The 23,686-nt window shown below is 40.1% G+C and overlaps 2 protein-coding genes across 5 annotated transcripts in view; both read right to left on the bottom strand.

Annotated features, from left to right (window-relative positions):
- ccdc88b (coiled-coil domain containing 88B) overlaps nt 1-15,456 on the bottom strand; it is a 51,558-nt gene extending 36,102 nt beyond the window's left edge. Inside the window, exons 1-8 of one of the 4 annotated variants that reach the window (XM_044364076.1) lie at nt 15,375-15,456; nt 13,255-13,403; nt 12,260-12,368; nt 5,382-5,451; nt 5,132-5,190; nt 4,098-4,181; nt 3,090-3,230; nt 706-851 (exon numbers count right to left, since the gene is read on the bottom strand). In XM_044364076.1, the coding sequence (XP_044220011.1) occupies nt 706-851; nt 3,090-3,230; nt 4,098-4,181; nt 5,132-5,190; nt 5,382-5,451; nt 12,260-12,368; nt 13,255-13,385 (740 nt within the window). In that variant the 5' untranslated portion in view covers nt 13,386-13,403; nt 15,375-15,456. The other 3 variants (XM_044364077.1, XM_044364075.1, XM_044364073.1) reach the window with 3 other exon arrangements.
- Nucleotides 15,457-16,678: 1,222 nt separating this feature from the next.
- On the bottom strand, nt 16,679-23,270 carry rom1b (retinal outer segment membrane protein 1b). The gene is made up of 5 exons (XM_044364210.1): nt 22,453-23,270; nt 20,922-21,164; nt 19,953-20,140; nt 19,092-19,338; nt 16,679-17,895 (listed from the first exon to the last, which is right to left on the bottom strand). Exons 1-5 carry the CDS (start codon nt 22,600-22,602, stop codon nt 17,644-17,646), a joined length of 1,080 nt encoding a protein of 359 aa, XP_044220145.1. The 5' UTR covers nt 22,603-23,270; the 3' UTR covers nt 16,679-17,643.
- Nucleotides 23,271-23,686: the final 416 nt, after the last annotated feature.

Below are 23,686 nucleotides of genomic sequence, written 5' to 3'. Positions count from 1 at the left end.
GCAGCCCCTCAGTTCGGCCTCTGTCTGAAAAAGGCAGTTTTAACTCCTGTCTTTTTAAGGCCCTCCTCCCAATGAGCCCACTCTGTTCTGATTGGTCAGGTCCCAGAAGCTGCGTCTCTGCAGACTTCCTTCAGCTCCAGCTGCTACGTAAACAAACTATGAAAAAACTATAATAGTAGGATTTCACTACTTTTTCTCGTTCTTTACTCATAAGGTCAACTTCTCAAATACTCCCGTACATGTAGGAAATCCGATCTGAAATATGCAAGTGGACAATGCAAACAACCTTAGCAACAAAGACTATCTTTTGTGGGCATGTGCGGACAAACTCACCTCAGTTCAACGAGGAATTAGATCGCAAAAAGCATGATATGTCCCCTTTAAAACATTATACCAGTGATACATTGGCTGATAATACAATTAGAGACGATTGTGTCTGGTAGAAATAGTAAAAAGACAGGTTGTCCTACATCAGGTATATCCAAAAATTATAATTGGGCAACATTAACCTTTATCATATAGTCAGAATACTCACTGTGAGCTGAATTGAAGGATTATGGCAGCAAGTTCCTGATTTGTTCCTTCCTCATTGCAGAGGAACAACTCACAGTTTTGTGTATTTTAAACTTTTTAACTATTTTAAACTCACAGTTTTTTCTATCAGGCACACACACAAACACACACACGCAACGCACACACACTCACAGTTGTTGTTTAAGGCGGCGGAGTTTGGCCTTGCTGTCTGCCAGCTGGAGCGCCAGACCTTGGGGTGGCTCCTCACTGTGACCACCCAGGGGCGCCGTGGTTGAGTCAGTCTGGGCCTCCCGCTCCCGACACAGCTCTGCTATCCTCTGGGAGAGCGAGGGAGAGTGATTGGACGATAGATGTGGCGAGGGACAAAGAGGACAGAGGGAAAGAGAGATTTGGGGAAGAGAGGAGAGTGAGAATGACAGAGATGAGAGAGAAAGGAGGAGATCATAAGCAGGAAGTGTTGGATACTTAGAAATCTAAATCCTCTGAATGTTACAGACAGTCATGTATAGTGAGTAATAGTGACTCTTTATATTGCATTGACTGAAAGTACAGCGATGTGATCATGTTCTTTGTTTTTTGCAATTTCTTTTCCTACAAAATATGCTGGGTTTCAAATTTTCTGTGACACAACAGCAAGAGGAAATTCTGTTTGTGTCTGTTACAAAATCCAAACACAGAGCAAAGTGAGCCCTTGGTTTATCCGGGCTTATTTGAGTCTGTGGAAATTATTTGATCAAAGTGTGCTGATCTGACCTTATATTAAGCTTGTAACGAAAGGTTTAGAGCATTATCAATCATACAAAACCCTGACAATTCCTTTAATAATGTCTTTTTATGCAATAAAAGCTGGTAAGAGGTCTCAGTGGAACCTCAGTGGTTTTAAGCAAGCAGGGTGGGTTCAAAGTCAGAAAACATGAGCAAAAAAAGGAATCTGAAATTAATTTATGGACTTTCACAGGAGCAACTCGAGTCCACTGACTTGCATTTTCCTTTTTCATTTATTGTTTTTTTTAATATTATTATTTATTGAAACTTACATGGATCCCAAAGCTATTTCACAGTGAACTTTACAGTATATTCCACACTATACTCAGCCTGTTAAATTGAATTGAGATTTAATTTATGTCAAGGCAGAATTACTACGACTGCAAGTGGTAAATAATAGCAACAAACTGAATATGAGAGCGTGGCATATGAAATGTTCATCAAATAAGTGACCCAATTAAGCCCTGATGAAACAAGACCTACTTATGCATGTTCTAATTTTCAGATGATTAAATTTCATAACTTCATAAACAGACTCATCATATGACACGTGTGTAATGGAAAACATCGCACAAGCCTCCACAAAAATGCCAAACACACTTTTTGAGGGTTATTTTTTGGCTTTTAACTTTTTTTGACATTTAAAATCTAGTTTGGAAATGTGGCTGAAGGATACTCAGACCAACAGTTGTTGTGCTACACTGAGTGTGTCGACCAACATTAGTACTACGTGTCTGGTTCTTCTAATGATAAATGTTTGCTCTTGAAGATGTCAAGATTACTGATGGTATTCTCCTTTGTCAGAGAATAGTTTTGTTATTCTTTATTTTTTATTCTTTTTGATGTTTTTACCGTGTCTGTTTTCAAGGTATTAATGTTTTAATTCAACACAACTGACAGCTTTTACTTCGGCAACTTGCACATCACTGCTGGCCTCCGCCCAGAGACTACAGATGGAAATGAGCTCTTAGCTGTATCTGGTACAATAAAGATATTGTGCACTGTCCTTGTTAAATAAACAATAAATACATAAATAAATCAAAAGTCCCCTGCAGGAATCAAACTGGGGACGTTATGGTTATATTTCATGGTGTCTGTCTTAAAACACAAGGCCACCGCAAGGATGCCGTAAAAGATTTAATTTAAACTAATTTTAAAGCACAAAATAAATCTGTAGAAATGCAAGTGATTCACATGCTCCCACAGCACTGTAGTTGCAGCCATATATGCCTCTGACTCCATTAAGAGCTATAACGATTAGTTGATTAGACAATCAACAAAAAATTCATCTATTCAACTATTTTAATAATCAAATAATAATTCATCAAGCAAAAATCACATAATATAAATATAGAATAACATTTGTTGGTTGCAGCTTCTCAAATGTGATGATTTGAAGCTTTTCTATGTCATACATAATAGAAAACTGAATTTCTTTGGATTTTGGACTGTTGATCGGACAAAGTAAGATAAGTGAAGACGTCATTGTGGGATCCTAAGAATTTATAACGGGCATTTTTCACAATTTTCACAATTCATCAATTAATCAAGAAAATATTCAGCAGATTAATCGATAATGAAAGTAATTGTTAGTTGCAGCCCTTGACTCCCTCTGTCTGAACTGGTGTAGACAGTACACATGTATGTAAAGAGACAGAGCAGTTTATTGTCCCCATGTGTCCAATCAGCTGTACTATACAGTCAGGTATAATTGAATGTTTATATCTTGTGTTCCAGTATTTCTCCCTGTGGTGTGACCATTATGATGTGATTTAAGTATGTTTGCATACCTGCAGGTGTGTGTCTCTCTGCGCCAGCATGCTTTGAATCTGTTTGGCCATCAAGCTAAACACCAGCTGTAGGTCCGCACCTTCCACCTCCACCAGCTCCTCCCACTGAAGCGGCAGCACCGTCTGAGGGTCCTGAGTCACCTGAAGCAAGGACAGTTTCTCAGGTCTCTATGATAAGATCAATGTGCATCTGGATAACCTGACACAAAATGGCAGATCTGGGGACAAACGATGCAGTGTGAAGGCTGTGTGAATACCAAGCAGAATCTGTGTATCTGTGTGCAACATGGAAAAAAACACAATCTTTGGGAATGTATCTGTTAGGGAAGTGGGTCCAAAAATGCTGTACTAATGCATGCAAAACTAATGATCATGTAGACAGGTTTGAAATGTCCTCGGGCAGAAGGCATATGAACAGCAAGCAGGGGGTGCATCCATCCACACAGGAAGAGCACCTCTCACCTCTATGATTTATGAGGCTGAGAAACCTGGCAGAAAAGAGGCAGGTGGGCAGCACGCTGTTACTGTTATTCAGACATGCTGGTATGCAACATGCTGTTTTTGTAATGCTGGCAATTATTCATGGGGGGTATTTTTTAAAAGAGTACAATTTGGCATTTATGTTTTATTGGGGGGGACAGAAAAGAAGAGAATGACATAAAAGAGATGAAGGAGAGAGGAGGATGTGACAGAGGTGGAGACGTGTACATGAGGGTGGAGGATCCATCCTACGGTGGCAGCAAAGGGGCACCCAGAGGTCCTTAAAAGGCTGCCAGCAGAATGACAAGCAGCTCATTTTCACATTTACTTGAAGCACCAGTTGAAGGTATAATAGTTCACTCTCTCTGCCTACAGGTCAAATTCTTTGCCAAATCATTTTTAGGCAAAAAAAAAATCCCCTTAGAAGTATCTCCTCAGGACAATATCTCTTCAAATTGACGGTCAGTCTGTGAATGCCTTTTATATTTGGAGGGTGCTTGATTTGAATAATTCTACACTTGAGCATACCTGCTGAATACAGTTGGCGATGCCTGCCTGGGTCTCAATGTCCAGAGACTGGATCTGCTGAATGAACGTCTCCTTATTCTCACACTGTAGACACAGTAGGATGAAATGTCAGGTGTGTGTGTGTTAGATCAAAATATATCCATGTGGCAATATACAGTATCAGGCCGTGATCCTTTTGTTAAATATCATATTTAATATGGTCCACACATGATGTAATAAAATCTCCTCCCTGACTGTAAAAAGGTCTGCAAACCTGCAAAAAAATATATTTAATTCTGAGTAATAATTTTATTTTTCAGTCAATTCTTTACTAAAAATTAGCAATGCTGATCCACCTTACATGAATAATAATGATCAATGTGTTTTGTTGTGACGAGATGTTCGTGATATAGGTTTTGCCATGATACTAACCTTCCAGATACAGGTGCATTCATACTACAAGCCCTACTAAACCTCTTGATGACACACACATGATCTCCATTTAACTAATTATGACTTCTAAAATCAGTTGGCTGCACCAGTGATGATTTAGATTTGTCCTGTTAAACGGGGAGCATACTCATGCAAACATGTATTTTGTATTTTATATTTGTGATTGATTTAGATCATTTTGTAGAGATCTGTTTTCACTTTGACATTAAATATCTTTATTTATCTTTCTAGACTGTTGTGCGTCCACACAACAGTCTATAAGGACATACATTTTCCTGTAATGTAAGATGAGGAAAAGCAGCAAAAATTAAATTTTGAGAACCTGAAACCATCAAATTTTTGGCATATTTGCTTTAAAAAGGACCTAAACAATTAATTGATTATCAGAATTATCAGTTGCAAATTATTTTTTGTTGATCAATTAATTGATTAATCGACTAATCTTTTCGGCTCAAATAATAAGAGATATCTTGTCATGAACTAACACCATCTATGGAGCCGCACCACCAGCATGGCTACAATGTATAATATTGAACATCAGTATTATTTACTGGTTGCATCGACCTTCAAAAAGCGTGATGGTCATGTGAGTGTGTGATCACCTGCACAGCACATCCTAGTAAAAGCAGCAACAGTCGTCTGAGTTCTTCCACGGCTGCCTCTGAGGACACAGAAATAACTGTCATCATCATCATTATCATCATCATCTCCACCCCCAACCATCAGCCTGGCTATCATTATCACCTTAATGTGTTTCACACATAGCAGAGATATGGACTTGTATATGAAGTATAATTACTTCATTGCTGCCGAGAGACATGGCTCTGATACGATCACTCTCTTATCTTGTACCTGTTAGGGGGTCCTGCCCCAGAATGGCAATGTTTGGGAGAGGCATCAGTATCAACTGCTGCAGGTCTTCCTGGAGAAAAGAATAAATGTGAAGAGTTTAGTGGAAAACATGAAGTGATCGCCTGGCCTGTCCTGTCTGTCTGCCCACAGTGAGCCTGAATAAACGACGACAGAAAAACTTTCCACCAGCCTGCTGCAGTTTGTGATGTAAACAAAGAGAAGATATATGATAAGAGTAACTTTTCATTTGTTCTTACAGGTCAACAAGGCTTCTGTAGATTAGGTTTAATATATTTCAGTGAAGCTCATTCTCAGGATTCTTAAAAAAAACAGAAATAGAAAAGATGCCATGAATGATTACCAATGTTTTAACAATATATCTGCATTGCTTCTGTAGATGCCCTTGTGGATAGAAAATATGGGTTATGTGGGGCAGCAGGCAGTGAAAGCCACGACAGACATGGCACAGTAACAAAGTACAGAGTCACAAAACATCATATTTGATGTCAAACACAAAAGAACCCATTACTATTTACTAATCAAAGATTTCCACTGCTTGACAGTACATTGGCATGGCCAATATTATTGGTCATCATCACAGATATATCAGCAATAAGTTACAAGAAATAGCAGTACAGAAATGCCAAAGATGTTTGCAGTAGTTTAGAAACAGTGTCGTCATTGCATAGTTTTTCCACCAGAGAGCACTGTAAAATATCCTGCTCAGTAAATATCTTGCTCATAATTATTTAGTAACCAAACGTAAGTAATCTTTATCAAAAATGTTTGTTTAAGGGTTGTCCTGGTGGCTAAGAGTACTCTACAGATACACTACTGCACTCTTATTCTACTGTCAGACTCATGATGGACAGTTAAAAGATCAAAATCGATGCAGCAGAACAAGAGATATTGTCTTCTTTATTTCATGCATTCTTCTTACTTGTCAGCCTGGTGCCTACATTACCCACAATGCAACATGACAAGAGTCACTCTGCTGTACGGATTCAGATGTGTTATGCTAGTAGAGGCTAATATTGTTGCTAGCTTTAAGCAGAGATAAGGAGCAGGCTCCACATCCCCAGATGTTTTTCATTTCTAAACTTGAAGTCTTACACACTAACCACTGTTAAAATCTATCAGACTTTACCCATCTCGCTCTAGAACAACAAAAGGCTTTATAAAACATTTTTCACATATGCAGTAATACTCCCCAAGACCTGTAAGCAGACTTTTCACTTGTCACTGTCAAAGAAACGCAAACATTCCCAAAAAAGTTTAAACAAATATCGGCTAATATATTGTTGCTATTCTTTGAAAACCACGTTTCTCTAAAACATTAACTTTTGATGAGCTAAGAAAAACAGCAGTTTTCAGCTTGGTGACAATTTAACCAATAATGAAATGGGTTTTTAATTGTTTATTTAGTTTGAGAAGTAGGATAGTAGTCAGAGGGCTTCCTCAACCCATACGGGAACACTTCATATTCAAAATCACCAAATATGGAGATCATACATGATTTTCACTGGGAACCAACAATATCATCATCAGATTTTTTTTAAACTTTAAACTATTTATATTGATATTGACCTCAAAAATCAAACACGGGCTGCTATTTACTCACTTTTATTAAAACAGCTTAATCTCAGCCACAGAATGTGTCAGGCATACTGTGCATATAAACCTTCTCAGTAATAGACCTGCTTTACTAGAGCTTATGATGAATTTTACTATACTGTGGACCACAGTGAGTAAATTGGTCCTGTATCATTTACGGCAGGTAATGTAATTCAAATCTGGATATTTCTTCTTTGGTCCTGCAATGGGAGGGATTTATAATGCGTCAAAGAGTAAACATGGGGATTCAGGACTAGTAGAAAGTCCACCAACACTGTGGTCAGCTTGTTTCAGCGAAGTTGTAGTTTCTGCCTTGATGTCTTGGACAAACCTCCTGACAGACTCTAAATGACGCTGAATCAAGCTGAATGGCAAACGCCTCAGACATTCCCTTTCCAGAAACCTGGCTTTTCTGGCAGCAAGAAGAAGTATATGTCATGTGGACCTGCAGTACTTTGATCCTCCTACGTTGCCATCTAGTGCGATACCAGTGTAGCGGGCAGATGACTTTGTTAAAAGAATTTCAGCAAAGTCATCTGCCCGCTACTTTATTACTTTATTTACTGTAGTTGGTCTTAAACTCTGAGATGGAGAGAAGCATTTCCCTGTTAATTAAAAATGTTTTTTTTGTCAAAGAGCCACACATTGACTTTGGCGAGCTCCTATCCCAACTGCTCTGAAAGCCTGTTCACATTCTCCTGCGGTCCATCGATGCAAAAATCACCAGAGTACAGAAGCAAGTCACAATTACATCTCTCTCTCTCTCTCTCTCTCTCTCTCTCTCTCTCTCTGTTGTGTACTGTAATTTATAAACTGAGAGGGGAAATGTACCAAGAGGCAAGCACTCCCTTCAGCGGCTCCATTGTGTGCGGGTTTGGCATCAGAGGCATGTGCAGCCAACCTGAAGTTTCTGCTCCTTCAGGGCATGTGGGATACCAGCCACTGCAGCTCTGTGTTGGTCATCGTGCAGCCTCGTGGTTCATGATGCCAAACAAGACTTCTGCAGATTAGCCAGACTGAAAATTATATACAAGCTACTTGTTGTTGTTGGCATGCAAATGTCCTCTCATGAACAATTCCCTCTGCAGCATGATACGGCCAAAATACATACATTCAACCAAATCCCTCCTGCACTATATTTTATACATCATCATTCAGTGCAGTTACACACCCTGCTTAAGTAAGAGATTAACAACTTGGGTAACACCTGCTGTGTTAAGATTGTCAGGCTTCCAGGTTTCTCTTGATGTTAATTTCTAGAGGACGTACAACATTTTTCCGGTGGAACTATAGTAAAAGAGAAGGAATTAGTCTTCATCCCTCTGTGAGTCTGCCTCTGAAAATGATCTACTCTTCTATAGTCTTGAATTTGGAACAAACTTTGCCATCAAGCTGCTGCAGTCGTAAAGAGAATTAAAATCCATCTGCAACATTATCTTTTCCAAATAATTCCTCTTTATGTTGTTTGGATTGTTTTTCATGTTCCACATTCAAGTTCCCTTAATGATTTCCAACACGTCTGTGGGCCGTTTCGCTTCTTACTTTATCTTTACTGTTTTTTTGCCTTTAGGATTTAGGAACTTGTGCAAACCAGATTCCATCTGCAGTTTGTTTGAAGTTAATTGAAACGTTATTTATTGGATCCTCAACAGCCTTAAAAATATTTCAGTTTACTGAAAACCGAGATCTTTGTCAAGTCAATAAATAAGTTAACATGTTGGATCAATAATTAACATTTAAAATCCTGTTAACACGGCCGAACGCTGAGTGTCTCCATTCAGGAGGAATTAAAGGCTTTTTAGATAGAATGCAATAGAACAAATAGAATAGAATATAACACATGACAGAAAATAGACAGAAAATAATATAACAGAGCAGAACAAAATAGAATAGAATAGAACAAATGAAAGACAATAGAATAGAACAAATAGAATATACTAGAGCAGAATACCAGAATAGAATAGAATAGAATAGAATAGTACATAAATTAAATAGAATAGAATAGAATAGAATAGAATAGTACACAAATTAAATAGAATAGAATAGAATAGAATAGAATAGCACACAAATTAAATACAATAGAATAGAACACAAGATAATAGAGTAGAATAGAACAGAATAGAATAGAATAGAATAGAATAGAATAGAATAGAATAGAATAGAAAATAATACAATAGAACAGAGCAGAATAGATTAGAATAGAAAACAAAAGAATACAATAGAATAAAACTAAAAAAACTAAAAAAAAAAAAAAAAGAATGGAAATGAAACAAACAAACAGGAAAAACTGATTAGATTTGGACAAATAGTCAGAATAGAATACAGTAGAATACAACACAATAGAGTAATAGAGTAAATAGAGTAAATACTGTATCGTGTTCTCTGCCTTCATGCTTGTACGTGTACATAAATAACACTGTAGCGGTATTAGAGAAGCTGAGGTCACAGTAGAGAATATTGAGCCTTGCTGGGCTGCTGCACACTGCTGTCATTGTATTACGCACACACACACACACACACACCCACCCCCCCACACACACACACCCACACACACACACATAAACACATACATAGCAACACAGCGTTGTCAGAAAACAGACAGTGAAGTAAAACTGAGACCAATGTGGAAGTAAACGCCCACAGCAACAGTGGAGCCTATTCTGAGAGCACCTGGTAAAATTCTCGTGTAATGCCGACCTGATCTGAGCTTCCCAATTATCGCCAGTGTTTTGTGCTGCTCTGAGCTTTCAAGGGACATTAGTGATTCACTGAAAATTAGGAAGTGAGGCCTTGTAGACTCCTGTTCTTATGTTGTGTGACAAACTAAGCGGTGCTTGTTCAATCCACCTGACTAGTACTCGGAGGGGCTTTCTCTGCTGCGAACGGAGGCCTTTGAATCATCCTTAGGGGAAAGAATTGTGTCATTTCCTCAAATGCCACCTACAATGCATATTATGAAATGCATGATGCTGAGAGCTATTTGATAGAGAGTTATTCTCTTTCTTTCCTCAACCTCCTAACCACAGCTGCAGCTGAAATATTCAGCTCGCCACTCCTCCATTTTTCTCACCCCATTTGCCTGATAATAAGCCGGGACACGTCTACTGAGGATGGAAATTTTCTGTGTTTCATCTTCTCTTTTGTGCAAATGCTCCGCCACCCCCTGTGTGCACTTGAAACTTTTTACAGTATCCTTAGGAGGAATATTCAAGGCTGTAAGTTGAGCTTTGCTTCACTCCTCCATCTTGTCTTCCATTTTTTTGCTACCTTACAGCAAGACAACTGCTTCGCCAGCCCCCCCCCCCCCCCCCCCCCCCCCCCCTCTCCCTCGCCATTTGTTGTGGCCCTGAGTTATTTTTTAAAAGGATATTTCAGTGATTTACAAGGCTTTTCTATTTATAATGAGTTGGGGGTCATTTCAGCCCATCCACAAAAAAGCCACTACAATGGTATTTTGGGGAACTTTTTGACTAGAAGTGTTTGTGCAAGTGAACAGTTCTACACAAGACATTTTTCTAAAGTGCATCAGATGAAGCTCAATCTACTGACCATCTCCAAATGATTGTGGCCTGGCTCATTAGTGTGTCACGGACTTACCTCAACATCACCTGTCTGTCTACTGACTTGCTTTACTGCTAAGATAATGCCACAGAGCTTTAAAGCATATCAAAATATCCATTTACACTTTGTTGAGGTAATATTTATATAAAGATAAAACTACCACAAAAGACATAGTTTGACGTTTCAGGAAATATGTTTACATATTATGTAGGGTATGTGTGAGACGTGTGAGACGAGGCTATTTGACTTCCATGATTCAGAAAGTCATTTTTATATTTCAGGTTTGTACCTATTAAACAAACAAGATATAATGTGTCAACTAAGGTGGGTTTTGTTAACTTAAGACAGAGACAAGCTAGCTGTTTCCCCTGTTTTCAGTCTTCATGCTAAGCTCAGCTAATTGACTGTTAGCTGTGGCTTTATATTTAAAACACAGACATGAAAGTGGTACAAATGCTGTTAGATGGCAACTTTTTATGCTATTTCATAAGCTTCATAAAGGCTGAGAGAAACAATAAATTCAAAGAATAACTTTGCAAAAAATTCAAAGATTCCTCATCTGCAGCACACTGACAATTACAAATGAGTTGATATTTGTGTAGTTTTTGATCAAGTACGTATGGTAAAGTAGTAAACTGTACTAGATGTGATTTAAAATCAAGAAGTACAATGCACAGCTTTCTTAGCAGCATTCATTGATTTTTTTTCAGCCACTTGGGGGCAGTGGAACAAGCTGTAATTACAACATTGACATGTTATCACCTTATAAAGATAATATGGTGAATATGTCAGCAAAAACGTTGCCTTTTTACACATCCAGCAGACACAGAGCAACACTGGCATTTTGGAGTTGTTTTTCTGGCAAGCAGATGAATATAAGTCCAACGTCTGCTCTCCTTTTAGCTCCAGTTTGGCCTCCATCAACATCTTAGAGAAATATCTGACTCTTTAGTAGCTAAAGGCTTCACTACGTTCACCAATTAGCCAGTTAGCTGCTAGCTTTGCCTGTCTGCCATTTGGTGCTGGAACAGTGCAAGGTTTAGTTTTTCTCTGCTGCTGGAAATAGGTGGATGACAGTGGTGAGAGTGAACCAAAACAGTGAAGTTGTGGGCCATAAAACCAAAACAATGCAGAGAGGAACTGCAGAACTGAGTGATGATTTTCTGTAGGTTTGCCACTCAGAGCAACCCTTTTCACTTTACAGAGTTTTATCCATTGTTAATATAAAAATACAGATGCAGCCATAAAACCAGATTACTAATCTCTTTGCAGCACTCTGACAGTTTCAACGCTATGTGGCTGAGAGTGAAAAGTCATTCTTCACCTTGGAGATAGTTTGACAAACACTTAACAGCTGAGCTTTCAGCTGTAAGACCATGAGATACAGCGTGTGGAGTTTGCTTTTGTTTACCTACTATTTGGCTTGTTTGTGAATATCTAGTCATGCAAAATTAGTCATCTGTACTAGATGTGATTTAAAAAATGTGGAAGTACAACGCATGGCACTTCCACATGACTTATGAAATACAGTTACTTCCATTGTGATCAAAAACAAACTCTTATAAAGTCTATCTCAGTATTTAAAACCTGTGCATGCTTTATTGACTCACAGTCTGTCACTCCTAATCTCTCTCCTGATGATCTAATCTAACATCTTGATCTAACCCCCCCCCCCCCCCCCCCCCCCCATAACCCTCCCCTACCTGGTAGAAGGCTCTGAGGTGTCGATTTAAAATAGAAAAGTTCTGGACTCTCAGCAGGTGGTCATCTCTCGCGCTGTCATACAGCCGTTCCACCTTGGGGTTGGGGTCTCTGGGACGAACACAGAAAAGACACAGCGGTGTATTTACTGCAGCTTGATCAAACAGCCCAGCACCACGTCTCTCCAGATGAGAAATTCTTATGCAACAGTGCATTTAAGCAGAGAGTGAATAAAATTTTAATGAGCCTGAGAAGCAGGCGGTGAGAATCCACATGCAATTATTTGTTGAAATAACGGGGCTTAGGTCAGGCCAAATTAATCAGCTGTTCGGCAAACACTGACTAAGATCTTGTCTTGCCTGTTGAGAGGGAAATGGGTTTATGCTGCTAAAATTTGAACATGGAGATAAGGAATTCAGCAGAGATGACTAACAGGGTGGCACGTATGCAGAACCCCATTTCATGATTCACTGGCAATTTGTGCTAAATATGAATGGGTCATACATTTATACCATCCTTTCACACTAGCTGCAGAACAATGTGAGGTTATGAAAGGGAATGTGATAAATGTTACATCAAATGTATGGAAGAAAGGAAAAGAAAAGCAAAGTCCTACTTACTTATTTTAATGCGTTTTAATAGTTTTCACTCAGACGTGTGCCTTGGATTTTAATTGGACAATGAGTTGCTGGCCAATTTTCACCCTTTTTTACATATTAGTAAAAGCTATTGCCAATTTGTAGAACTAAATGCAAGGTTACACTCAATTTAGGGGGGTTTTTTTGCATTAATTTTCTTACATAGCTGACTGAAAATGAGCACTTTAGACTGCTTTTAATTTTAGATTTAAATGGGCTTCTAACATTACAGATTGACTGGGAAAGGACCTCACATGCTCATGGAATTAGCTCTTATTTTCTCTTCTCTGTGGTCACTTTTATTGCAGCCTGAGCAAGGTTGCAGGGCAATGAAGCAAGAAAATCTTAATCAATCTTACATGACCCTCATGACCTCATTGAGGAAAATCCCGTTGGTCAGCCTCAGATAACGGTCCTGAACACTCTGCGAAATTGAGTTTACTTCCATGTACTGGCTGTAGAGCGGGACTCCATCCTCCCTTTCCACCATCTTCTCAAACAGCTGAACCTGTGAGAGCCAAAGAGGGATTATGTTGTGTGTGTGTGGTGTGTGTGTGTGTGGAGAAAAGCATTGAGTGTGTACCAGCCAAGAGGTGGAGAAAGACAAGGAAGACAGAGGCCGGAGCAAAAAATAGGCACAGAGAGAGACAAGGAGGGAGATGGAGAGGGGAAAGCATTTTTACAAAGGAAGCCACTTGAGTCGGTGCACCTGTCTGGACAGGTGGAATCTGTGCGCTCACACTGGGAAGCACTTCACAGGGACAGGCAGCCAAGCAGGACCGCAGCCAAGGTCTCTCTCTCTGCTAAGAAGAGCTGTGCCAATGCAAACTGCAATATAATGAGGTTTATTCCCCACCTGCACCTTCTAAAAGCTGCACTGTTGGTAAACAGAGTAACAAGCTCGAGTTGGTTCAGCTGATAAGGTGCGGCAGAGGAGCTCAGGACCCTGTGCGACAGGGTAAATAGGGTGGCGGAGCGGATAAAGAGGATGTCCTTCAACATATGAGAAGCGGGGTGAAACCTCTCGTGTCAGTGCATAACTGCCCTTGAACGAGATGCTAAACCTCTGCCAGCTGCGGGCACACTCTGTTAAACCTGACCTCTGACCCTTCTTTGGAAGGGGGAAACATTACAGAGAATATCCCCACAAGGTTCAGTACAGTTTCACATTATATCATAAATTCTGTTCATTGACCAGAAGAGGAAAAAATCCCCCCGGGCTGATTGGTCTCCCATGTGGAAAACCCAGCTGGAAATTCAGTCTGTTACAAACGCTATACACATCCTCCGCCGACTTTAAAGGAGACTGCATTTCCTTGAATACACAGGAGATAACTTTATATTATTTTCAAATCAGAAGAGCCCAAGGACACGGAAGTGTGAGGGCTAAGAGAGAAAGAAAGCTGGTCATTAAGGAGACGAAGGAAGCTGCTAAAAGGAGAAGTAGGGTGTTTGTTTGGCTATACACAATAGCAAGAAGACAGTATCTAGGCTTTTTGTGTGTTTCAATAGTTATCAAAGCCATACTTTTACATTTATTTGGGTGAATGGAACTGGAAAACAGTCTGTTGTAAGAGATATATAAGTGTCTGTGACTGGAAATAATGTAGACTTCACTGCATCTGAAGTGAGGACAGCTAACTGATTTCTCCACAATCCTCCAGTTTTATTCTCCTCTCTCTGCCTCTAGAAATGATGACCTTTTCTCTAACTGAAAGTGATAAATGATAAATGACGTACCCATTGCGCCAACGCACTTTCCATGAATTCCTCTATTATCTCCATAATGTTAGAGTCCATTGTTGTGCCACAAGAGCTGTGAAACACTAGAGCAGACGACTAATTAACAAATATCAGCAACGATACGTATATAATAAATCCAAGAGAGGAAAACATCTTGCTTCAAGTGAAGTAGTTTGACACTTATGCGGCCCTTCCCCTCCCTCCACCTCGCTGTCTCTTCCTCTCTGACTGTGTGTCAGTTTGCTTTGGTTTCATTGCAAAACCACACCGGAATTTTCAAAAACGCACATGTTGCGTTTTTTAAGCCTCCCTCTTTATACGCCCTTCAATCAGTAGACTAACATACACAGACATCTCTCCAGATATTATGTTGCCTAAAATATATAATAACATGCATTGTGTTTGGTATGCAGGGAGAGTTTGAAGGCTGAAAATAGTGCCTCACTTCCTCATATACGATGTTAACAAACGACTACAGGCCTAACACGTATCTATACTCACTGCCGGCTACTTTAAATGGATGTCATCTGCATGTAAAATATGGAAATATATGTTTGTCTTTAAAAAAAACACCTAATCCTAAACAGATGTTGATGTTGACACATTCAGGTGGCGCTGAAGGTGTAAAATCTTGTGAAAACTCATTGGTGTACCGTGAAAATCAGGAAGGTTTTGACTCAAGTTGTTGCCTGTAAATTGACAGAATTATTGACGGTGTTGCTCTGACAAAACTTACTGTGTAACGGCGTCCTCTGGTGGTGTGAGACAGAAGCTCCTATTTGCTCGTTAAAAAAATACTCATTACATCATTATTTCCGTAACAACCAGGCAGCACTGCTTTCACTTAGACGCTGCACTTTCTATACAGAGAACACTATTTTTACCTATAATGTGTTATCTCTGCATCTGCAGCGAGTGTTTGTCATTTTATAGACTAATTCTAGCTTGGATAGGTTCGTAGTTGCTATATAAACCTCTTTTATCTGAATGTCTACACAGATTGGATGAATATTATTATTAATTTATATGTGAACAATGCTATGTACCCATTTTGAACACAAATGATCCACAATAGGTGTCCCTTCTCACTTAAAGGATAGATTCTTGTGTTAAAACAACAGTCAGGTGCCCATATGAACACTGAAAGAGGTTTTCCTCACTGTAATCATTCCTCCTGTTCATACTGGCTATTAAAGGATCCCCTTCAATGTGTTTTCAGTGTAAGTGATGGGGGCCAAAATCCACAGTGTGTCCACACAGTCATTTTGTGCTAAAATGCATTTAAAAGTTGATCTGAAGCTTATACATGGCTACAGGAGTCTGAGTTAGTTATATCAAGTGGATATCTGACACATTTACAGTCTTTTTTAGCATCAAATTCCCCCTTTGTGTTTCCCTGTTGAGCTGCGGTGGAAGTATAGTAACAAAAAGAGGAACTTTGGCACTAAAAAGCCTGTAACGTTGAAAGATACCTTTTTCTATTTAATTAATGGGAAATGTTTGAGAACTGACTATGAAAAATTGCTTGCAAAATTTGTTTGTTTGTTTTTCTATTAAAAAACAAGTGCTACCTGTACACAAGCCGAAGCTTGATCAACCCCAGCTTGGGCGAGGGTATCTGATTGTTGAAAAACCTGAAACACCCAATGACCCAAAGACCCAAAACACCCAATGACCCCAGGTAACATCACTGATGATGTGTCCAGGTGCATCACAAGTTGGTGTATGCCATAAGTTGTTTTTTTATTAATATCTCTGATGAATGTTGTCACTATTTTTGTTGGAACTATTTAAGAAATATAATATTATTCACCAAAAAACACTTTCTATCTCCCATTGTGTTACTGTAAAATAATTACTGGATTACTACAGGTAATATTTCTGAAGGATGTGACTAAGACTGAAACCAAAAATTAAACCTCACTCCTTTATCAGTTTCTGTCACTCATGTTTTATAATTAAAACTTAATGTCTTTCTGCAACCACTGAAAGCAGGTTTATCTGTTCGTTATGAATAAAAGAAAACATTCAGTGGCCTTATTCTGTGATAGGGTTTTATTCAAGAAGGAGCACACATTGGATATATTCTTTGCAAATAAGGAGCATTTAAACACTGTTTTGCTTTATAAAATACTTTCCAACGCGGTGTATTAGTGTGCTGTGTCTGTCACTATATGACAGAGTGTGTTCCTGTGTGCTGTCAGTGTGCGCTGATACTGCTGCTGCAGCAGTTCTGGGATTAACTACACCAGGATTATCAGATTGTTTCAGAGCTGCCAGAATAGACAAGATGACAGCTTCATATAGGGCACCGCACACACATATACACGCACGCAAACACACACACACTTAATCCAACTCTCCTTGCTGAACTCAGATAACCCACTGGCAGTTAATTTACCTCTGTGTACAAAAGGAAGCAGACACTACAAAGCAGTTAAAAACTTCTACCTTTAATAGGTTATATAATTCATGTGCGTTGCCATTTTAACAGGTTCCTAAGCATTTCATCGCAGTTTAGTGCAAACTCTATAGCTGTGAGACAAAAAAATACTGTGCACATGGGATGAACTTTAGCATCATGTGATTGTCACTTTGCCAAATTTGAGTCAAATTGTCAAAACGAGTTAAATATGTGTCTGTGTGTGCACGCTACTCCCATTTAAACTGAATGTATTCTCCTCTATTACAACAAAAAGTACTACACATCTCCTGAACAGATTCTCTGATGGACACACATTCATGAGGCCCTGCACAGAGGAGATGTTTGTTTTGGTGTCTGTGCAGGGCCTGATAAGATTCCCTATGTGTTGCCTCGTTTGGGCCATCTGCGAGGGAGCTGCGGCTGCTGCATCGGTGGAGCGTTAATCAAGCCTAACGTGTCAAAACCAACAGGTGTTCTACCAGCCACCAGCCAACTCACACAACCAAGAAACCTCAGACACAACCCCCCCCCCCCCCCCCGTATCCCTTCTTCCTCAGACCATATTTAATCATTTTCCTCTCTAGCTGGCAGGAGTAGGGGTGGCAGCCTTCTCGTCGGACTTCTCTGCATCTGCATCCTCAGAGGACCCTTCGGCGCCGGGGTCAACCTGCCCAAACTTTAGCATGGTGAGGACGTTGACTTTGACTTCCTCAAAGGTTTCCTTCATGCCCTTCTCCATGAGATAACCCTCACTTTCGCCCTCTGGGTCCTCCAGAGCCATGGCTCCTTCCACAGCTGTCTGCAGGTACCGCAGGCTCACGAGCACCGACATCTGGACAGAAAGACGCAATAAGGATTCTGTGAAAACTGGGTCTAAAATTCAGTGTCAGCCTGCACTGTGTGTCACCAAATGAGATGCTGAAATCTTGTTAGCCTCGAAAAAACTGATGTACAACAGTACCCTGAAGAGAAGAGTCACCTTTTTAGAATCAATCCATCGTGTTATATCAGAGATGTGAACTGTGGCATACGGCCATAGGCTACTCTATAACTCTATGTGTATATACAGTTTTTTCCCAAGCTATACATTTGTTTTTTGCTATATTTATGCTTTTATTCAATGTGTGTGAGCCATGTCAAAGATAAATTTCCATTATCTTGCGACAGACAATGGTAATAAAAGTTTTGCTGATTCTGATTCAGTTGTGATACCAAATCACTTTGGAAAAAATCTACATTATTACAAATTATTATGTTTCACTGATGGATTTCAAGCATGAGAATGGGATGGAAAGTCAATATTTAAAACATGCACACTTTTATCTAGTGATTCTTGAAACAAAATGGGGTTTGCATCCCCAAATTGTAAACACTGCTGCAGTCCATTAAAATCAACACCTGCACTATAGCTACCAGTTGTGATGCAGACATTTTGAGTTTGATCTTATGCTTCTTTCCTGTTTCTGTTTCATCTCAGGCAACACGATTCAAAGCAAGACTTTTGGTTGAAAATCAGACTTTATTTCACAGCTCAGCTTGAGGCCTTGGTAGCTCCTCACATGGCATCCATCTGTCCCTGTCATATTGTATGTACTAGAAAAAAAACACCATACTGAGCTGCTGCATTAAAAAAATTGATTGTTTGAGTAGCTGCAGGCCATGTGTAACGATGCTCTGTTAAACATGTGTGTGAGCGTCCTGTTCCAGCCTCTGGTCTCGCTTGTTTGTTATTCAAAGAGAATGTGCCATCGATACTGTGATCCAGCAAAGGAGTGAATATGAATGTTTGATTAAAAGAGAGAAATCAATGCGTCTCAGTGATGTTTTCTTTTTTTCAGTTGTCATGACAGTCTATGTATCAATCAGGACTATTATTCAATATTCTTTTCTCTTTTTTTAGTCTGCGTGGGGGTAATTTCTCAACAAATGTGCCTGGTGAAGAAAATAGCTCAGAGTAATTAAATGGTCAGTAAAAACTTTGATAAATTATTTCCTCTAGAGAGTTATTTAGGCTGTCATGTCACCCACCTGTATTAAGATGACTGACAGCACACCTGGACCAGTTGAATTCATCAAGCTCATGTAGTAGTCGACCAGAGCCTGCCTGCAGCCACGGCTGTACAGGTTGAGTTCCTCTGACTGGAACTCATAGTTGTAGTGGAAAGTGTTGTCTGTCAGGTGGTACTGCAGGCAGGGGCGTGGAGAGGCGGGATTACAGCAGCTAAAGGGAACGCCATCCAACAGGAAACGCCCGTCCACGTTACTCCGGATACGACTGGAGGAGAAATTAGGGAGGGACAGAAAGAAGAAGAAAGTTGATGGAAACAGATTGATAAGAGGTTGAAATGGGGGAAGAGTGAGAGCCAAAAGAAGGAAGGAAGGAATAAAAGGTGAAAGCTCTTTCGTTTATAGTAATCCTCTGGGAGGTAAAAGTAGAGAAAAGGCCTTGAGCAGTGCCTCTTCACAGGTGTCATCATGTCATAACCTTTCTGTTTACTCCTTGCTTTTCACTTATTTCATCTTCAACCAACTCGTCTCTGTTTGCTTCACGGACAACCTTTCCATCCATTTCTCTCACTCCCTTCGAAAGTAAAGGCCAGATCTATTTTTAATATACTTCAAATAAGTCTCCTCCTCCACTCTAGCATCATTCTTTTTCTTCCAGCATCCCTCAATCCTTCCTCCGTAACATATTGTTTGACCTTTTTGGATGTGAAGTCTACTTATCTGTCATCTAGACCTCCACCTCATCTCTTTTCCCCCTCTCCTTTCTGGCTTGTACTCTTCCCTCATCAGTCCTGTTGACTCAGTTTCTCCTCTCTTTCTAATTCATCATGTCACCTCCCTGCAGCTCATAATTTGCACATCACTGTATTGATATTCACTCACTCTTTGACATCCTTGGAAGTGAAGTCCAGATATCTGTTGCTGACCCACTGAACCTCAAACCAATCCCTGAAGTTGTTGTTTCCACAACAGCGAAACTCCATCTGCAGACGATCGATAGTCTCTTTCTGAAAACAACGGCCCGGCACGTCTGTGTCCTTGTAGAAACGAATACCATTCCTCAGGCCCACCTGAGAGCGAGGACAGGAAAAAGAAAGAGAGAGAGGGAGGGAGGGAGGGCAGGCGTCTTCAAGAATGCAGTTTCTAGCTGTTTCCATATTACAGAGATTGTCAGTTAAATTCAAAGCCTATTTTTATTCATTGTTGCCTGGTTTGTTGGTTAAATTCTTCTGCATTGTAAATGAATCGATATACAACAAATATGAGCACTAAAAGAACTCTTTATTTCGAGTGCATTACTGGTTTCAGCACATTTAAACGAACTGTAATCCTTCACTTTATTGTTGGTTAAATATGTCCAGAAATTCATTTGCAATGACTGGCTGTAGTGCATTTTTTTTCCATCTTTCTCTTGTCCAGGAGTTTACTGTAATTATGTTTCTTAGATTCAGTTTCAACCTCTTTTCCTTTTTTTATACATACTCATTTCTAAATGTGTATTAAAATTATTTTTATTTAATGTAATTATGGTTAACTTGTCTTGAGTTTTTAGGAGAGGTCTTTGTATACACTCCTAGCTTCCTACCTCTCCTGCACAAGCATTTGTTTACTTTAAATTCATGCATAGCTGAGGATAAGTAGGTAAAAGTGTGTTTTTTAATTAATAGAACCCTTTTCCATCCTAAACCTTTAAACTCTGCCATCACATTTTAGACGGCTGTCTGACTCTTTCAGCTAAAGCAGTTTATGGTGAGCAGGTTCAGTGTTTTTTTTGGGACAGATACTGACACCTTCTCTGCACCCTGACCTCCTGTCACTCCTGCCAATCATTACCCAGCCAAGTGACCCCACCTTCAGGGACTCCTCCAGGTGTCCTTGCAGGGCGTAGCTGAGCACCACGACGGTGATGAGCATACAACAGAGAACTGCGGCTGTGGCATACCAGGCCAGCAGGAGAACCTTCCAACGTGGGAAGCGGCTTGCGTCCAGGGAGTCCTGACATACTCGACTGGCGACCCAGTTAGTGCCTATGGAGGCCAGGCCCACCATCATCAGGATGTTGGGCACCACGTGGATCTCTGTGTTATCCATCACCTCAAGAAAGAAAAATCACAGTCAAAGATAATAGTTGCCATAAGAGCTGGACAAGAGCAGCAGCCAACTGCAGGTCACTTTGTCATTTCCTCTACCCACTTTAGCAAGTAATAATCCTGCATTCAATTAGCATTATCTATTCTAAAAATGACCTTGGCAGCCAAGAGATTCAATTAGCTGCTGATATGCTGGATGCAAAGGCTACTATGGCAAGAAGATGACAAATTGAATTCATTGCCCCGGTTACAGCAAAAGTCAATTATGGACTGAGTTTATAATTGGCTGAATTTTCAAATTTCTGCCAGCAGTAAAAACACCTTTGCCCCATTGTTGTTTTAAAATGACCATTAAAAGCCCAGCCCAGTACTGCTACCGTCTAATATCATTATCCTGTACTGTCTGTGCGGCCTGCTATGTTTAACTGAGTTTTGGACACATAATCTTCACTCATTGAAAAGGAATAATTTCAGCTCAATGAGGCAAAATCAGTTTTGTCAATGGCCTGATCAAAGAGTTAAGTGCTCAGCAAGTTGTCTGAATGAGATGGTGGGTCTAACAAGTATAAAAGCAGATTATCCACTTGTGAATCACTGTGAAACACTATTCTGTTGGTCTCAAGTCTTCAGATTGAGAGCTCAAAGCAAGCGTCTTTGACTTTGTGTTTCAGTCGGTGACACCTCTAAGCTATCTCTACACCAACTCAATAACACTTTGCAACACAACGAAGAGGTTATGGAACCTGTTCTCTCATTGAAGATCAATATATATCTGAAGGCATGTATTCATGGCCTGCAGCTTTCCTGTGTCATCCACCGGACAGGCTTCCAACCTATCTGAGTCAATCAGTGATCAATTGAGCCCGATGACTAGTTGGCTTGAACAAATTCCAATCATGCTGGGGTCATGACCTTCACCTTACTGGTCACATTACTTAAATTCAAAACCCATTCAATTCCTGACGATTTTGGAAAGAAAACGTAGATTTTTCCAAAAGCTTTTTAACATCCTCATGATTGTACATATATGAATGTGTCTTAGTGTCACTGTGTTTGTATGTACACTAGTATTTTGTGTGTTTGTAGATTAAACTGTAGCGTTAACTTTAAATAAAATTCACTGATAAGCGACAGACTCATTAAACAACCCTAAGCACAGGCAAATCACTGAGCATATAAACCAACGTTTGTGTAATTTAGACTAAATTCGTGTCAGTGTTTTTAGACTTAAGCCCCACTTGGCCTTCTAGTCTTAATGTACTGCATGTGTGTGTGTGTTTCCCCCTCTCTACCTCGGCCCGTCGGAGCAGCTCTGTCTTGAGATAAACCCCCAGACAAAAGATGAAGGCCCCGCACATCACTGCCAGCCAGGACAGCAGCCACAGGCCCTGGGCCACACGCACCCGCCTCTGCTGGGTGAACTTGACCTTCAACAGCACCATGGCTCACTACTATGCACCAATCAACACAAAAAGTAAGAGAAAAGAGATGCCGGAGAGAGCTGAGGGGAAATGAGAGCAAAAGGAAGGAAGTGGTCAAAATTGGAGCGTCAATCCAGAGGTTGCCAGCTGCACGTAAAGAAACATTTAAGGATTGGTTTCAATGTTGTTACAGAATAATGCTGCAGTCATAAAGTGGTCAATGCAGGCCTTGCACTTGTTGTTTGGTGAGTTATTAACAGGTTGAGCTCATCTAAGTTGTTCCAGGTACAGGGGATAAGCAGGTAGATCCCTTAGATGGTAAAGGACGCAGCCGATCTCAGAGGATAATCCAAACACTTTCACTTGGATGTTGAATTGGTCCCAAAAAGATTCTTTATAATCCAGTTCAATACAAAAGAACCTTAGAAAAATGTGAGAAAATTGTTGATGAATGAAATGTATGAAGAAAAGAGATATTCCTTTTCCCGGAGATGATAGTTTGTCCCCTCAAGTAATTGGTCACACTGCCGCAGCCCCCCCTTCGAGCTGAAACCAACGATTTCTTCCTCTTGATGTGATCTTGTCTTTTGATGGCGCCCCTCTGGGTCTATGCATGTGCGGCGCCCCCCTAAACCGCTGTACCCATGACTGGAGGACACAGAGAGTGGCCAAAGTCGAGAGTTTGGAGCCGTAATCCCCCAACAGAGTCCCTGGGATCCTATTAAGATCCAGGGGCCAATGAGAAAGCAGGCCAGTGTCTGATCAGCAAACTTGTTCTGATATACACGTAGACTGGGAGGGACTGTTATGACAGGTGGACTTACCTGACATCCATCAGCACAGAGTGGGGCACTATGGATGCCTAAGAGACAAAGGAAATATGATAGAGAGTGATAGCTGAGGCTAAATAGCAGGAATATCATGGGGACTGGGAATGTGGGTAACCTTGCAAGTTAATCTAATTTATAGTCCGCAGTACTGAATATTTTATTGTTTAATAAGGCAAAGATATGCAGAAAGAGATGAGGGGGACAAACACATTGAAACAGCTCCAGAAGTCCCATGTTTGACTTCAAACAATGGCAAATGTTACAGCTGACCTGTA

Source organism: Thunnus albacares, chromosome 10, assembly GCF_914725855.1.
Source record: "Thunnus albacares chromosome 10, fThuAlb1.1, whole genome shotgun sequence".
Taxonomy (NCBI): domain Eukaryota; kingdom Metazoa; phylum Chordata; class Actinopteri; order Scombriformes; family Scombridae; genus Thunnus; species Thunnus albacares.
The sequence above is the reverse complement of the archived record's forward strand: the minus strand, read 5'-3'. Positions and strand labels throughout refer to the sequence as shown.